Source organism: Bemisia tabaci, chromosome 4 (assembly GCF_918797505.1).
Source record: "Bemisia tabaci chromosome 4, PGI_BMITA_v3".
NCBI classification, from domain to species: domain Eukaryota; kingdom Metazoa; phylum Arthropoda; class Insecta; order Hemiptera; family Aleyrodidae; genus Bemisia; species Bemisia tabaci.
In genome coordinates this window covers 1981619-2000373 of record NC_092796.1, presented here as the reverse complement: position 1 = coordinate 2000373, position 18755 = coordinate 1981619, and the positions used below count along the sequence as shown (strand labels likewise).

Below are 18755 nucleotides of genomic sequence, written 5' to 3'. Positions count from 1 at the left end.
TAGATATGGTCTTCCATGCAAACTTTTAATGAAATTGAACCAACAGATTTTGAGATACGGCTGTACACGGATTTGGAAGACGCCGGACGGACGGGCACACATTTTTTCAAGTATGGTTATTTTGACTTCAGGAACCTTAAAACGCCTAGAGGTGACGTAATTTCAACTTTTTTCTTTTTTTCCTTGGAACGGGACAAATGTGACCTACGGGTCCGAGAGACCCAAATCTGTCAGACTACAGGTATTAAGAACGGAAGTTGATCGATTCCGTCACGAAGAACGTTGACCCTTGGAATGAGCATGGCGGCTCGTCAAAAGTCGCTGGGTCTTAATTAGCCGGGGGAAAACGCGAGCGAAAGAGCCAAAAGGCATCTGGAATCCGGAGTCCTGGGTCCCGGCCAGCCAGAGCACAGCACTGCCGTCATAGCCAAGAGAGCAGTAAGTCCACGCTGGGATGAACCTCGAGACCCATAAAAGCATGTGCGAACCATGGCTCATCCAAAAATGCACTTGTACTGCTCTCTTGGCTATCACGGCACGGCACCGCGTCCCGCCAACGCAGCATCGGGTAGCCCCGCCGTGCTAGGGATGAACGCCGTATGAGCCCTCAGATATTGCCATATTTCCTTTGTTAATGAGCATATTATAAGGGGAAATGGAGAATTTGCAAGGGTCTGAAACTTGATGAATTTCGTGTTTAAGTGGAATCTACTGAGTGAATTAAACACGAAGATACCTTTAATTCATAAATTGAGCATTTATTAGAGGAGATACAACAAACTAATCGATTCTGCTAAAATACATGTGTTTAAATGGGAAATGCCGCCGGATGACGTCACAAGGCGGCATATTTTCTCACTTTTAAATCAATTTTTCTCCAATTTCCCATGTCAGAAAAAAATTATGAAAAATACTGCGATCTCAGCTCATTTGGCACTTTCAGATAAAGCAATAAAATTTTTGTGTGCAAATTCTCCATTGTGAATTTCTCCCTTAAAGTCAGGCAATTTCGTTCGCAATTTAATCTGAAATATATGAGAATTTCAAGGGAAAATGTGTATAACTTTCTTCATAAAGAAAGGTTTCCTTCACGAAATGTGGCAAATTTCGAATGTCCATACGGCGTTCTTCCTTAGGACGGCAGAGTCGGTAGCCGCTTATCTTGTAATCCCGGCGCGTTGCGTTGCGTTGCGTGGCTGCTTTTCGCCGGGGCGGGGGGGGGGGGGGGGGGGCGAGCGGTCTATCGTATCGGCAGAGGCGTAAATAATCGGCAGGGAGACCCAAGTGCGGCCGATAACATTCAATTAGATCGGAACTCGGAGAAGTTCTGGAATTTCGGGACCATCGCCGCCCAACCCGGTTGCCAAAACACCGGCATCCGTTTATCATCAGGACTCTTAGAGCCCTATGGGCTTGAGCCCTTTGGGCTTCTCTTCCACCCGCCGTCTCAGGATTGCCACAATCAGGGAATATCGGGAAGTGTCAGGGAAGTTCAGAAAGTTAGGAAAAACCTGGATATGTCAGGGAAAATGACGAAAATATCAGGAAATAATCGTCCAGTTATTACCTTCATCTACTTTCTCGAGTGGGTTTGACGTTTCGAACAACACAATTTGCCGGAGAACTATTTCTAGCTGTAGCTAGAAATAGTTTTCCTTAACACGGCAGTAAACTGCCGTGCTAAAGAAAAACGCCGCAAGAACATTCGACGGGGGGCCGACGAAAAATTTGACTTGAGCGGCAATTCGTCTCAACCAATTCCCAACATAACTTATGAACGTGCCTGGGGATCGAAAAAAAAAAATCGATTTAATCGGCGTTTCGCGGTATTAACCTTAGTTCGACTTAGTATATAGGCTTTTAAGTTATAATGTATGTCTTCTTAACAATCCGGCATTTGTTCAATTGTCAGGGAAACGTTAGGGAATTTACTTTTCCAAATTCTGTGGCAACCCTGTCCTCTCTCCTGAGTCTCTAAAAGTGTCTTTAGGTTTCAATATTTGTCGATAGGAATTAAGAGGGGTAAATGAAAGGGTTGGAGGCCGGGAAGGGAGTGAAGGAAACTAGCTCTCTTCAACCCCTCAATTAAGTTGCCCTGTATGGATGCGGAAACTCCCCAGCCAAAATTCGACGTTTCTCGCACAAAGAAACGTAACTCCACTTCAAGGTTGCAAAATTGACCTTAATAATACAATTTTTCATTCGAAAGTATTTGTGCAATTTTTGACGAAAATTTGTCTGATTTTTGCATAAGATCAGAAGAAAAATCAGCGAAATTTCAGTTAAAAATGCCGAGGATTCTCCTGGCAAAAAAAACAATTTGCGAGGAGAAATTTAGCAACATTGAAATTTAGATACGCTCTTTCGTGAGGGAATCGACGAATTATCTGACGAACTACCTTTTTTGCTCTTTAGTGAGGAACTGCTGCGCTTTACCACTAGCACGCGATGAACAACGTGGTTTTGCGAAAGAAGAAGAGAGAGAGTTAGGAATGAAGAGAGGTGCTTTTACGCATAGTGGTGAACAGAGGTCCAAGAACTACTTTCTGAAGCATAAACACTTTTCTGTGAAATGTCACCTTTTTGTTGACATACAGGCGCTTCATCATCCCCCTCCTTCATTCTCTATGTGTAACTCCCGTAGAAACGATAGCCGGTTCGATTTATAGATATACACACACTTTATAGACCTCTTGAGAGACCTTTAAACATATTTCTTCCTTTTCAAAATGACTATTGATTTGGACATATCATAGCATATCTCGGACAAACTTACCCTTAATTTATTTCGAAATTCAAAAGTAAGAGACATCTAAAGTGTAAACGCGATACAACTATTCTCGCAAGATGGATGTCCACATTGCATATGAAAAATGTAAGACGCGATGGCGTGAGTCGTGAACTCGCAATGCTCTGCTCTAGTTTAAAGCAACATTACAAATAAGACAAACGGAAACAAACACAACATGGAAATAGAGCGAGGGAAAGGATGCGCGTTAACGACGGCGCAGAGATACAACTATTCGTACTTGATGGACGTCCGTGCTGCATCTGAAAAATTGAAGGCGCGATGACGCGAAGCGTGAGTTCTCAATGCTCTGCTATATGCTGCCAATGAGGTGTCGCTCAGATTCGGGAGGAAAGTTAAAAAAGAGGCCCGAATACGTCTTTCTTGTCGTCGGCTGTGTTGATACTCGTTCTTTCTTCTTTTTTCAGGTTCTTGCCTGATTCTTTTTTAGGATGGACTTTTAGACCCACGTCTTAAGCTCGTGTAAACCGCAGCACTGACACGGTTCTTATGGAAATAATGGTGCTTGGATGCGTCTAGTGGCTTTAATTTTTTTTGTTCTCTTTAATTTCAGAAGTCTGTCGGTCACTTCAATACGTTCAATTTTACAATTTTTACTCTGTACGATTAATAAACTTTAATTAATGAACATGAAAATAGCGTAAACTTGTGCTGCTTTGCCAAAATTTTCTGAACCCCTCTCCACGAATGGGATGCCCCATTAGGAAATATCACATTATGCCCCTTTAACCAGCCAAGGGTCTACGCCCTCAGATGCGAGCCAGTCCGACCCTGCTCAAACTGCATATGTGATGCTTAAAAATGTCGGAAATTTTCTGAGTGATGCTGATGCTTTCCGGTCTCTCTTTCCGTCCCTTTGTTCAAAGTGTCGGGATCCGCCTATGCTGACCCTACAGCACGACTGTGTCAAAAATTAAGTAGACTCATGATAGAATTGATCCTACTTTGGCGAAAGCCATTCTTTTTTTCAGTGTACCGCCCAATGACGTCACAAGGTGGGAAAGCTCTCTTAGAAATCTATTTCTGTCAAACTTCTCACAGCGGAACGAAATTGAAAAAAATTCCGTAAGCCTAGATCATCTCCACACGAAGCATTAACATCTTCATATGTACGCCGAAAGAAAAGCTACGGGCTTGTAGACATACCGTCCGTTCCGGGTGCCGGAGCCGCAGTTGCGATCGCTCCGGGTGCTCCGCCCGAAACGCGGACGGTATGTCACTATAGCCCGTAAGTATGGCTTCCACTGCCGGAGTTTTTTTTTCGGTGAGTGAAAGTCCTACAATACAAGAGAAAGCAAGAGATAAAATGGAAGTAGTATGAGCGCGGGGCCCTCTGCGGCAGCGGAGCAGGTCGCGCTAAATTTAGCGTGATTGACGGGTGTCGAACCCGGGTCCGGGTCCCCGATCGGAAGCGGGCGACCGGGGTGGGGGGGGGGGGGTGTTGGTGGGGTCCTCGGACTTTGGTTGGAACCTTTGTTTCTTTTTTTACCCGGCGATGCGGCTCAGTTATGCACGGCTTGGATGACACGTTTCCTTTCGTTTGTTCCAGAACGCAAGCTATTTGTGGGGATGCTCTCGAAGAAATGCACAGAGAGTGACGTCAGACTCATGTTCGGCGGCTTCGGTACCATCGAGGAGTGCACCGTTCTGAGAGACCAGAACGATCAAAGCAAAGGTATGTCCTTTTCTCTCACCCTCTTCTTTTTCTATCATAGGGCCTTGTCTCCACGAGCCGTTTCACGAGATTTGTCCCAGGGAAAAATCCCACTTACGAAGTTGGGAAAAATATTGAGTTAATCAATATATTTCCCAGTACCAAGTATGGTACTTGTACCCCTAGGACCCACTGAGAGAAGAAGAAGAGGTGAAAACGAATTGTGCGATATTTTATTCATTACTACATTGTTAATGTTTGTTTAGTTAAAATAATGTGTCTAATTGTCAATTGAGTGCAATTATTATTTTAATCCCGGTTAAATACTCGACTTTAACCAATTTATCTTCCCGCGAAAAGTAGTCGCAGGACTGTATGAGCCCCGTCCCGTGGAGACGGTAACTGGGAAAAATCCCAGAAGTTTCATTCCTGCGATTCGAACTTGGGACAAATCCCATGAAAACGTCCCGTGGAGACAAGGCCTAGGTCGAATTCGATACATCAAACAGGTGAGATTCTATCGACATCCGTTGGTTCAACTTGTAGACATAGCCTCGAAAGTCAATCTGGAGACCTGAGGGAACGAGTCTTTTGTGATGGGTGTTTTATCCTTTTGAGTACTAAAGCCAAAAATTGAAATCCTTAGGAGTTTTCTCATTTTCAGCTTTTCCATACGAAACAGCGAGTATCAAAACGGTTATTGTGGTGCTCTATCAGCACTTGTACCGATAGATTTGAATTTGGTCCCAAGTATTCAGACATACAATTTCGGAAAATCATGGACAAAAATATCCTAACAGTGGTTATTTTGCTCCAGAGAAAACTAAGAATTTTGAGGTCAATTTTTGTCTCAACCACATATATTTTTATTTTTTTAAATCCATTCAGATACAGCTCATCAAAAACTAGCAGAATATCGTCCTTCGGCCAAGGGAGAGCCCAGCGAATTCAGGAAATGTTTCTATTTCTTTTCCATTGATGTTTTTGACACCCTGCATGGGACACGGGAGGTCTGGGGCGAATTTTGTCGGCTCATTCACACGGAGACGCAACATTCAACGATGAGTCCAAACCGCACCACCTACCAATCAGAAGCGCCAAGCCAGATTAACGTGGAGTCAAGACTCCTCCTGAGTAATATGTTTAATAAAAGTGCGGTGGAAAGGACCGACTTAATTGGGCCCCCGTTGCGATCAGTGCGACTTCTCCCTATGTGTGGGCGTAACGTAATGCCCGCGGAACACACTTGATACCTGTGGCTGAATTATATCAACAACCGGAGTTACTCACTTTGATAAAGCAAAATGAGCGTGTTGCACATTTCATTTCACAGATTGCGTTCGTGAGACCGGTTGCCAAACATAGCCCTCCCGCTAGCTGTATTCACTCACGTATTTTTAATTTCTCTACTTTCCGCTCGTGTAGATCGGGAAAATGTGTCCAATACAGAACAGCAGTCATGGAAAATCGAATTACCGATAGGGTCTCCAACCCTAGGTCCCCATCGTCGCTATGAAGCCATCTTTAAGGATGCGACTGTTTCGACGTTGAGCAGCTGGTTTTGCCTAATCGTAAGAATGAAGGCGAACCGAAGGTGAGGGACAGATAATTATTCGCCTTCATCCGCACGGTTAGGCAAAAACATCTTCAAAGTATCGAAACAGCAGCATCCTCATCACTATGATTGACCCCCGTGTCTCATTTTTTCACTTGATTGCATATCTGAATATTCAAGAATACATTTTCAATCCTTTTTGCGCTCTCGTTTTAACTTTTTTTCGCCAATGATCATTACGTGTTCTTTTCACATGATATTTTGGGTAAGTGATCTTGAAAGGACACAAGTAACTCAATCGACACGTCTAATTTCGTCATGCAGTCAATTAAAATATCATCGTCTCAAATCTACATATTTGACATTCCAGTCGCCAGAAATCAAAAGTATTTTTTGAAAAAAGGGAATATTTTCAGTGGTGGTTTGCCGGCTTTAAATGGACCGCCTTAAGCAGAAAGGAACCAAGCCACACCAGCTATTGCTGAATGATCGGGCAATTTAATTTTTTTCATGGAAACGATCGTGCGAATTTTTGTGCAGATTTCAGTGACTTTTCTGCATAGTCCAAAGCAAATTCCTTAAAATTTCCCAAGGAATCCGCACAAACGTTCTCAAGTCATAAATTGAATCGCCCGCTTTTTGACAATAACAGATGTGGCTTGGTTCCTTTCTGCTAAACGCGGTCTAAATGTGAAGCTCTCAAAATATATTTATCTCCATTGCTTATAATTCACATTAAACTCAGCACCACGCATGAGTCGAGTACTTCGAAGCAAATCGGTTTTAGGGCTCAACTTTCTCGCCAACTTAACTGAATTGAATGTTTGGATGAACTGACGTGAGAATTGGAGCGCTCAAGTGATTTTTCAATCACGGTGCAATTTGTTTGCGGCAGCGTCACAGAGGGAAAGGAAACGCAACTTTCGGAGTTGATTGATGGTGTTGATGAGATCTCGATGATCTGTTTCCTTTATGAGACCCCCCTCGGCACCCTCCTGGGGCGAATCCTCGTCATGCGATAGGTTGGCTCGCAGACGTTCCCAGCGTGGAATAATTACGTATACGCTAATGACTGCTCAATGAATCATTGATAATCTTGTAGATTATCGCCGGCCATTTTTAGTACCGTGGTTTGCTCGGAACGTATGAGCATGTCTTATTGCTGCTCGGACTTTCGTATGATTGCTTTTAATATAGACAAATTTGACCAAAATTAGCATGAAAACCATACTGCCGTGCTGAGGAAGAACGCCGTATGAACATTCGAGAGTTGCCAAATGTCCCTCAATAAAATGTTTATTTTTGAAGAAATTTATGAATATTTTTCCTCGAAATTTTCAGGACCTTTAGATGAAATTGCGAAAAATATTATCTGAAAAACTAGAGCGAAAATATTCATAAGTTTTGTCTTTCCTAATTATCCCTCGTGTTGTAATTTTTACGAAAAATCAAGCAACATTGTAATTTGAAATTTTCCCAGTATATTCTTTACTTAATCAAAAAAAAAAAAAAAAATAATGTCCAGAGTGTTTTAAGATGCTGTTTAGTTGTTCGTCAAAAAATAAATCATGAGGGAAAATTAAGCAACTTGAATTGAAGTTAGGTCGATTCTTCTGAATACCATTTGGACCACATTTTGTAATTAGGAACTACGATTTCCGGCTCAGTATAGGAGCAACTTATGTACCATCAGTCTCCCTATGTACATACGTGTTTTTACGAATTAGCCAGATATTATACTTCTTAATTGCATAATGAAGTCCATTTAGAGTCAGACGTTTTATGAAGGGCAAAATTTTTAACTCAACCAGCAATCAGATGGTAAGATGGTTCTTTGCTCCCCTTGAAAAAGTATTAATCCTTGTAAGTGATTTCGTCCTTGTCAAGACAGTCTGGGTGGGTCTATAGAGACCCACCCAGACAGTCTAAAAAGTATCAGAAACAAGTAGGTAGTTGTTTCTGAAGTTGAAATCACTGAGAAAGTTGAGCTCCCAGTATTTTTTCGAATTTTCATCACTCGAAATTATGAAGAAACCCAATTTTGAAATCACCCAAATCTGGACCTATACTTGCGATCATATTTTTGGCGGTCCGTTATGACGTAGGCAGACGAGGGAGTTTATATTCGCTGATTTGCTGAAGCCCAGCCGAAGACATGACGTTATCGCGTCTGCTGATTTTTAGCTTTTTCTTGCGTTCGGGGTGGCTCTTTTAACTTTTGAATGGACTTCTTAGGTTTTTCATGACATTTTCACTGAAAGCATCTGTCAGACACTCCGCAGGGTTCTTATGCCATCGATCCATTTTGTCAGCACTTCCTTATCGAAAATGAGTATTCGTAGATAAACTCAATCAAGGGCTCCATCTCCTGAACTGATGCCTCCTGACTCCTGGCGCCTGGGGCCAACTTCTGTCAGTCCTTTCCACCGTACTAATATCCTTTGAACGAGTCTTGACCGCACTTAAATCCGACTTAGCGCTTCTGATTGGTCGGTGGTGCGGTTCGGACTCATCGATGAATGTTGCGTCCCTACGTGAAAGAGCCGACAAAATTCGGCCCCAGACAAACTTTTAAGTCCGTACAGCAGCGGTTTTCTTTCTTGGTGCGATCTTTTTTGGTGACGAAAATCAGTGCCCTAAACGGACGTAAAATTCGCTCATGGGGTCAACTGAACCCTACACCTTACGCCTCAGTTACCTCGATCCGATGTTTGCTGCTCAAAGTCCATCGGATCTCACGCTCGCTGGACGACCATCCCAGCACACTACCGTGTCAAGGAAAAACGTCGTATGAACCTTCAGGCGTTGCCAAATTTCCTTCGATAATACACGAATTTCTCGGTAAACTTATCAATATTTTTCTCTCAATTTTTCATGTGGTTTTGTTTGCAATTTCTTCTAAAGCTCCTGTAAATTTCTTGGAAAAATATCCACAACCCTCCTTCGGAATGAGCATTTCATCGGAGGTAGTTCGGCTACTCCCGAATGTTGATACGGTGTTTCTCCGTAGGTTGGCAGTACAGCTGTCTCGATAAGCGAGATTCATATTTGGACGTATTTCTATCAAACGGAACTATGTGCATTATGACGTGAGCCCTGTTATGCACATATGCTTATGGGTCTCAGGGCTCATGTCTCAATGCGCATAGGTCTGTTTGGTAGAAATACGTCCATTTGATGTTGCTGTATCTGAATCTGCGCTCGGCCCGATACCCTGATAGCTTATCGGCGTCGACCATGTTTCCTTCTCGTCCTCGTCTCGTCGTCATCATCCATCACGCGGCGATTCCGCTCAACGTCCAAGTCCGTCGTCAGTTCCCGTCGCGGACGAATTGCATGTCCAGGACCCCGTGCCCAGCCGTGCTTCTTTATCCCCTCGTCGACCCGTTCCCCCACTCGTCCCCCTGCTTTTTGTGACTTGATCGTTGATCAGAACCCCCGCGTGACCATCTGTGCTTCCTTAGCCCCTCGCCGACACGTTCCCCCACTCGTCCCCTGCTTTTTGTGACTTGATCGTTGATCAGAACCCCCGCGTGACCATCTGTGCTTCCTTATCCCCTCGCCGACACGTTCCCCCTACTCGTTACCTGATTTGTGTGACGTCATCCTTGGTCAGAACCCCTGCGTGTCCACCCGTGCCGTCGTCGTCCCCTGCTTTTTGTGACGTCATCGTTGATCAGAACCCCGTGTTGCCGGAAGGAACGTTCGAGAGAGTGTCAAGTGCTACGCTGCCATAATTGAAAATCGCTCGACCGCACCGTCATGTATTGAATTCTTATACTTGCGCCTGCCGAAGAATATTCTGAACAAGTAAGGCCTTGTCTCCACGGGACGTTTCATAGGATTTGTCCTAGGAAAAAATCTCACTCGTCAAGTCGGGGAAAGTAACAAGTTAGTCAATACTAATCTCAGTACCAACTAAGAGTCCTTGTGGAGTCCCAGAAACAACTTAACAGGAAGAAAAAGAAATTGTGTTTTGTTTTTTAACGGGGAAAAAGCCCAGAAGTTTCATTCCTGCGATTCGATTTTGGGAAAAATCCAGTGAAACGTCCCGCGGACACAAGGCGCAAGGAATCCTTTGCCTCGTTTTTGCTCGTTGTGTGGCTCGTGTAAGGGGATGCCAGGTGCATTGCTGAATCTTTGATGTATCTTTTGAAGGAGCTACGTATGAACTTTCCGCAGTGCTTTTCAGATTATGTCTCCTATGGCCAGTTTTATGTCCTTTGGTTAAATGTAACCACTTGTATAAGCTATTTCTGGGGATTTGAAAGCTTCTATGACACATTTTCAGTTCTGGTGGAATATTTTGAAACGAAGAGTCTTGACATCAGGTTGAAATTTAACTGGTATCTAGAGTGCGTGTCAAATTTCAACCAAGGGAAAATAATCCGTAACAAGAGGCGATAGAACCGGACCTGAAAACGGTATTCGCAGCTGCGCGACTTGGAAGTCCTGCAGGAAATTTTACCCAAAAATTGCTCTTATATTTTCATTTTTATGTTTAAAATAATCAGCATGTGTGTTTGTTCGGTTTTGCGAAAAAGTGTGTCCAAAGCCTCACACTTTAAATAACTTTGCAAAGCTGAGACGTCGTTTCGACCCAAAATGGGATAATTTTTTCGCCCCTGCCTTCTCCTCACTTCCCTTCGCGACACTCGCGTGCATGATAAGATTTCGGAAGAATACCTTATGTAAGAATGTTTAACCCTGAGGCTTTACTCAATCACCTCTTAATACGGTTTACCTTCTGGCTAAAATTTGACTCGCAATGTGAGCTCCAATAGGCAATTTTAATCGAAGGTCAAGAATTATCGTTCCAAAATGCACCATTTTAGTCGTGCGGACATTTGAGGAATGAGGTTTATCGCTGAAAGACTTAAAATTCCTCAAAAAGGTACTCGTTTTGAGTTTTGTTTTATCAATAGCAATCAGTTTGTCATGCACAGTGGCAGAACCGGGCCTGAGAGTCATGTAGGACTCAGTCTCGAGATAATACTGCAATTAATTGAGTGTGAAGTTCAACTTTTAGTGACATAACGCACCGAGGGGAGCTGTCGATTCGTGACGATTATCGTGATCGATTTTGAAATATTTGTCATCCGATTTCAACTATCATTAAGTTGACCATCGAGTTGAGCAAATAGGATCCACTCGTATTCTAAAGCTGTTGAGATTGCTCAAATTCTGCTGCTTTTTATGAAGGAAAAAAACGGAAGCAGAAAAATAACCTTAACTGCCTATCAAAGGAATTTTTTGGTCCTTGTAAGAATGGAAAATTTTCAAACTTTTAAATCCTCCTCCCTGATCAAATCTGGTGTGCTGAGGAAAAATACAGTATCATTATGTAGGCTTTGCCTGTTTTCTAATAAAAAGGACTAGTTGAAGTCTGTGTCGTATTTTCGTAGTTAGATCGGAGTGCAATTGGATAAAAAAAAACTGCTGGTTGCTAGATTACATACAGTACAATACCTAATTTTGTCAACAGAGCACTACATAAACCTCTCAGTGCTTTTAAACTTTTCTGCTCGAAGACTGGAGATTTCTGAGATAAAAAATATAATAACAAAATTTTAAGTTTCTGTTTAAATATAAAACAAGGGTAAGAAAAAATTAAGCAACGTCGGATATTGTTGTGCTGTATTCTAGTCAAATCCCTCCGTATATTATATCATGAATTTTGTTGCCATTAACACTCTTTTTCTCATGTTTAACCGAGTTTTTAAAACAACGATTATTTTTTTACAGCGAAAATATTCTTTATATGCACGGAAAAACTTACAATTAGTCGTTACTCGTAACTTTCACTTACGTCGTATATTGAAAATGTTATGAAAGTGGAAGTTTTGAGTGTCGACTAAATTATTTTTATTACTCTTATTTCTCCGTGCACTCGGTTCCTTTTTGATCATGGCTCCTTGTTCTTTCGATCATGGGGACGAATTTCTGTCAAATGGAACTAAGTGCATCATGACGTAAGCCTTGTTATGCATATATTCTTATGGGTCATGTCCTAATGCGCATTGTTTCGTTTAGCAGAAATACGTCCATTTTTGCAAAACTCTTCCCAGATCCTCTTCTCCTTTTTCTTTCTAGAGTCGGTGGGTAAGATAGATCGAGAGCTCGTAATTTTTCAGTAAATAACGGTAGAAACGAACGATACCACTGACTCGAGAGCAAAAATATGCGCCCCTCATTCTGCCGTGCTAAGGAAGAACGCCGTATGAACCTCCAGGCGTTGCCAAATTTCATTTGATAAAACGCAACCTGGTAAACTTATGAATATTTTCCTCCCAATTTGTCAGATAATTTTGTTCGCAATTTCACCTGTAGATTCTGAAAATTTGAAAAAAAAAAATATTCATCAATTTCCTCGAAAATAAACCTTTTATCGAAGGAAATTTGGGAACTCTCGAATGTCCATATAGTGTTTTTCCTCAGGACGGCAGTATTGACGGTCGTCAAATATTATACGTGCGTAGTCGTGTGCAGCGCTCGTAAAAACACCTTCGTCACACGGCCCCGATGTCGACGTTGAAAGCCTCTAAATATCATGGTTTTTTTTAGAAAGCGTCGTGCAGTTTTCCGGCTTTTCGTTTAGTTTTAAGTGCTCCAGCACGATGTCTATCACCAAAGCAGAGCCCAGCAGACAAAACAGAAGCCAGGAGAAACCTTTATGACAGTAGTATTACATTAAGTTTAATGGCTTCAAACAACTGTTGCCTCTGCGGCATTTTTAAAATCTAAATTTTGACATCCAAGGGAATTAAAATCACATTTTGAGAGGAACAGGATTGCCACAGTCAGGGAAAACCGGGAAGTGTCACGGAAAACTACGAAAGTGTTGGGAAAAAATCGTGCCAAAACCTTTACTAGCTTTCCAGAATGGATTTGACGTTTCAAACAACAAAATTTGCTTGAAGACTATTTCTACTTAATTATGTCTCTTTACGCATGTGACATATTCAAAATCGTCAGGGATTCAACCAAAATGTATGCGGGAAATCAGAGAAATGTTAGGGAATTTTGTTTTCTGAATTCTGTGGTAACCCTGTATACATAACATTACATTTTAAGATGTCACAAAATTTTTCACCGTCTAAATCAAATTGACTTTTTGTAATAAGGAGTTAGATTTTTCTGGTTTATTTGTGTAACAACATGTGTCATGAGAGGCCATGCATGTAGATTTGCTCTTTGGAAAATAAGTTGGAGTGGAAATATTGAGAGCGGAACCCTCTATTCGCAAGTCTCAACCCTTTCCACTCCTCTCCGGCGTAAGTGTGTCATTGCCGTATCAATTTGGCTCATGAATGAACCGTTGAAAAATCAACTTTTTACAGCTTTTCTCGCGGTTCGAAATCCGACGCACATGAGCCATTTTCCGTCTGAAAGGGTCAATTATCCATGCCGATAAGTCTTTGATCCCGCACACCACACAGTGTGTGATCCAAATTAATTGAAGCGTGTAAGGTCATTTTTTTCATTTTTTCTCCGTTTGCGCTAGAAAATTGCTCATATAGCCGGAAATTCTTTGTCCAGCCATCAGTCGTCGTTTGTTCGATTGTTGTTTTTAGAGAAGCTCCAGAGTTCAGCGCTGTTCCTTGTTGCCGGCTGTGGCATGATGTTCAGAATTATTGCCAAGCCGCAACCTGAAATATTGCTCTCTCATCAATAATCTTAGTTACACAAATTTTTCCTCGCTCAGACGTATTTCCATCAAACAGATTTATGTGCAGATGAGAACAGTGTTCGAAACTCACAGGCGTCAAATGCGCCTAGAAAATCGGTCATGGCGCCTAAAAAATGAAGGCTCTGCGTCAACGTGGCCCCTAAAGCCCCCCCCCCCCCCCATCCTAATTTTTCTATTTGGTGATTTTTCGAATTTTCCCCTAAGTTATAGTTTTACCAGTTCTGTTACTAAAACATCTTGCGTCTAACTTTTCACTAAATGCGCCGTGATATTTAGGCAGAAAGTCAATATGGCCCCCTAAAATCGAGCTTGATGCGCCACATGGCTCCTAAAACTCAAAGGTGAGTTTCGAACACTGGGTGAGAAATATGGGGTGTGCTCGTCAGTTCTCTGGCCGTAAGAGTGAATGAGAATAATAAAGCGCCAGTGACGTCAACGGAAATGGATGCGGCTCCACGTCGTGCGCTTTAACTCATGAGCCCTGTCCACAACGTTCTCGTGCCATGCCTGCGGTTCATATATCCCGCATTCAGTTGGCACATAGTTCTCTTTGCTCAATTTCAAATCCCGCTTTTCCAATTCTTCAAAAGGAATCACGCCCACTGATCACATTGTTTCTTATCAAGCTTTCTAGAGCACACCCCATATATCTCACCTGCACATAGTTCTGCTTGATAGAAATACGTCCAACTATAATATAGAGATAATATAGATTATAAGAATTGGACATCACTAGCCTCGAGAGTTTCAACAGAACTCCTTACGCCTTTGTCAACACAGACTACAAATGCTTTCTCATCGCTTTTCCTCTGCAATCTTCGTTGAAATTTATCCAGAAAAGCTTTGAAAGTCGACATAAAGCCTATATTGTACGAATTGACTGTCCTTGAAGTAGCTTCTGACTTTATCAACTAACTATAAAGGGTTTTAAATTCCATATATTTTCTTTTGACTGTCTGTCGATTAGGGGCATTTAAAGATCCGAATTTTACTCTTGATAGTCCTTCAAGGTTTCCACCTGCAACTGATAATTGATATCATGACACTTACATTTCTTTTTCGCCCGATGCGAATAGGAAAAGAAATGTAAGTGCGATGATACAAGTGCAACCCGATAAAGAAAAAATAAACATAACATGTGTTAATTAATAGTCCTAGAAAGTCTTTGACCTAGGAGTAAAAGGCTCCCTTTCAGGAGTCCTTAATTTCTCCAATAGGCATCTCTGAAAGTGCAATTTTTACTGAAATTAACATTGATGTAAATCCTTCATTTTACTAATTGTTGGTTCTTTAAGTCCTCCGTTCGACTGATGGATCATTTCTGGAGATGGCTAAAATTGACATTCCAGCTTCAAGTCCTTAATTTTACGAATCGGCTGACTGCCATTGGAGTTCCTAATTTCACTGATTCACATACTCCGTAAAGCTCTTGATTTAACTGATTTACAGTTCTTGAAGTCCATGAGCTCACTTAAAATTCATTGTCAGTCCTCGAATTCCTTTCTTCTACCAATCGACAATTCGACATTTATATTTGACATTCATGATGTATGATATTTGACATCCTCGATATTTATGATCTGACAAACATTTGTTGACACTACTAGAAGACCATAATTTTACCATTTGAGTTTTCTTAAAGATTTTGATTTGAAGACTTTATTGGAACTCCTAGAAGTCCATACTTTAACCTGTTGAGTTGTCTTAAAGTTTTTGATTTGACTGATCCACTCTCTCTGAATTCCCTGATTTTCTCAATTGACAGTTCGTCACCTTCCAGGCAAAGTATCACAAGCGCCATGCGGCGTTTAAAAATTTCCGCCGCCATTTTATTTTTTTACTGAGAAATTGTTGGTTGAATCTGTTCGAAAATTTCACTAAATCTTATCGGCAGCACAAAGAATTTTCGGTGTAATTTTCGGACAGCTTCGTTGAAAAATTCCTCTGTAAAAATATATAATGGCGGCGGCAATTTTTAAACGTCGCATGGCGCTTGTGATACTTTGCCTGGAAGGTGACGAGTTCTTGATACCGCTGAGTGTATTCATCGGCAGTCCTTGATACCCCTGATGTTACTGATCGGCAGTCCTCGAAATCCTTGATTTTGGCTTTTTTACTCCATTAGCCTTGGTGGAGGAGGGGGGGGGGGCTTGTTTTGTATTTTTTATTATTAATATTCGCTAGCTTATCACGGGTGGAAAAGCGAAGAACACGGTTCCAAAAGCAACCAAAAGGCCGTGAAGCCCTCGCCTCGTCGGACAGCGCGTCAGGATGGCGACCGTGGCACTCGACTACTCCCCTATCGGTCTCGCATTCCGTATTCCGTTTTGAAATTATTTATCTGCCGTTACGTCGGAGGCGCCCCGGCCCCGGCCCTTTTATTTGCTTTCCCCGGAGTTTATTTTCGCCGGGCACACGGCGCCCCCCCCCCTTCCCGGCCCATCGCGCACACGGATAAATATTTGAAAGGCCCATCGCCCGGTCGTTTACGGCCATTACCGCCGCACAGTGGGTCGAGTCAAATAGAGAGGCCGCACATGAAATGTTTGACTAACACTGCAAATGTTTATGTTTATTTCGTCACATTTTAAATTTCGAGGGGTGCTACCAGAAGGAAATTTCACGAGGAAACTAATGAAACCACTTTTAGAACCTCAACGTTTTGTATAAACGGAGTTATAAGCTTTTAAAGTTTCCAAATTTTGTCCGACCTCCCCTATTGACCCAATCCACTGTGCGCCGCACCGGAGAACGTCGTATGAGCATTCGGACGTTGCCGAATCTCCCTCTACAGAACATGGATTTTTGAAAGAAGTCATAGATATTTTTCCTCGGAATATTCACGTACATTAGATTAAATTGTGTGAAAAATTCTGCGGGGAATTCGACATGAATAGTGCACAAATTTGCGAAAATTTGCGTATTTTTTCAGTCAAAATTTGGGTGCGTCCGAATGTCCGCACAGCGTTTCTTCTTAAAACGGCAGGTTAGGCCGTCATGGCCGCTTGCCAAAGCGCTACGCTTTTACGGCCGAGGCGGTGCAGGTTTAAGCCGAGTCGTCGGGAAAACGGCGCAACTTTTTCCAGTGAACCGTAAACAGCATGTAAAGCGAGACCAGTGTCGATTCTTGAGACTTGGCAACCCTGTTTTCTTCCATTTAAACGTATGTAAAATAATCGATTCTTGGCGAGGCGGCTCGCCTCACCTATGATCGATTTTTTCAATTGATTTAAATGAAGGGAATACAGTGTTGCCAACTTGGTAAATACCACCGGGCGAGGCTCAACTGAAAGCAATGTTACGCTCTTTTTCCGGCAGTGTGACGGATTCCTTTGTTGTTCTATTGTCTATGTTGCTGTCCGGTAGGTGTGTTCTCTGTTCTATGTAGGTTCTTTACGAGTGTATCGTTTTTCAGGGTTTCTAAAATAATCATGTTGCAAGAAATTAGGATCACCTAGAAATATGTTTAGGCTCGGAAAAGGATCGCATTGGACTTGAAACTGTCCGATGGAAGATCCGTAAAAATAAAATGTCGAAGATCTGTTGATTGGATGTACCTCAGACCCTGTTCCTTTTGGAATCACCATGCAGTTCAAGGTGTCCCTTATGAACCGGAATTATTGCAAAAGTATGGATTTGCGATAATACTGCGCTGGAAACACTGCCTCCCTCGCCATCTCCATCTCACCTCCGCCTCTCACCTATAACAGGAATAGAATTTGAACAGAAAGTGTCCGACCACATCATTACGAAAATTTGAAATTCAAAACCTGCTAAGCGCATGGCTAAGCGCTACAAGTGTTGCAAAGATTGTGCATGTCGGTCCTCTCTGAGAAAAAAAAAAAAACTAAGTACTTTCCCTTCTTGGACTTTTAATTAAGGACATTTTCTCTGAACGTATAGCGTTAACCTGATCTTGAATTTTCACTCTTCATTTGAATGTGGAAAGTGGTATTTTCCTCCGACCTGCCATCATTGCACGCATGCAGTCGCTGCGAGTACATTATGAAATGTAAGTGTGAGTTGCAGCACGATGCAGTGTAGATACGTCTTCGTGCTGTAGCCGTAACGAGCTAGTTTACTTTGATGAATTGGACGTACTTCCATCAAACGGAACAATGTGCATGAAGACATGAGCCCTGAGTCCCATAAGAATGTGTGCACAACAGGGCTCACGTTATAATGCGCATAGTTCCGTTTGGTAGAAATGCGTCCCATTAAGAATAAAAAAGCCGACAACTCTCATGAAAAATCCACGCAGACCTGCAGTTTTGTCCGCCAACGGAACAGTGCACTATGACTATGATGACGTATACCTTTACGTACATATGTCTTGAAACAATAAGGCAGTTGCGCCTATTTTAACCATTATACTTTTAATTGATCCTTGAAGTTATCGAAAATGTATCGGTGAATTATGCTGCCGTGCCAAGGAAGAACGCCGTATGAACATTCGAGAGTTGCCAAATTTCCCCAGATAAAACGTTTATTGTTGAGGAAAGCTATGAATATTTCATGAGAAATTTTCAAGAACTTCTGGTAAAATTACGAACAAAATTATCCGAACAATCGGAAGAAAGACATTTACAATCTTTCCCGAAAATTCGTGATTTACCAACGGAAATTTGGCAACGCCTAATGGTTCATACGGCGTTCTTCCTGAGCACGGCAGTATGGTTAGACCACAAAACCGCGTATCTCAATTTCGCCGTTTCAAAATATCCACACACTTTAAATTTTTTAGGCCAGGCGCCAATAAAATCTATGACTTAGAATTTCTCGATAATTATCATAGAGTAGTCAGGAGGAATCTGCCAGTGTCGTTTTCCGCATTGAATTTACGTCGCACAGTGGACCGGGTCAATTCGAGAGGTCGGACATGAAATTTTTGACCAAAACTGCAAATTTTGTTGTTGAATTCGTTCATTTCAAATTTGAAGGGATGTTTCCAGAAGGAACGAGAACCAATGGAATCACTTTCATAATCTCAAACTGCTGTATAAACGGAATTACAAGCTTTTAAAGTTTCCAAATTTTGTCCGACCTT

At 42.0% G+C, this 18755-nt stretch overlaps 1 protein-coding gene across 10 annotated transcripts in view; it reads left to right on the top strand.

Annotated features, from left to right (window-relative positions):
• bru1 (bruno 1) overlaps positions 1-18755 on the top strand; it is a 554208-nt gene that overhangs the window by 499305 nt on the left and 36148 nt on the right. For all 10 annotated transcript variants that reach the window (XM_072299144.1, XM_019042607.2, XM_019042605.2 and 7 more), the window contains one exon: positions 4359-4484. In XM_072299144.1, coding sequence (XP_072155245.1) covers positions 4359-4484 — 126 coding nt within the window. The remainder of the gene's footprint in view (positions 1-4358; positions 4485-18755) is intronic.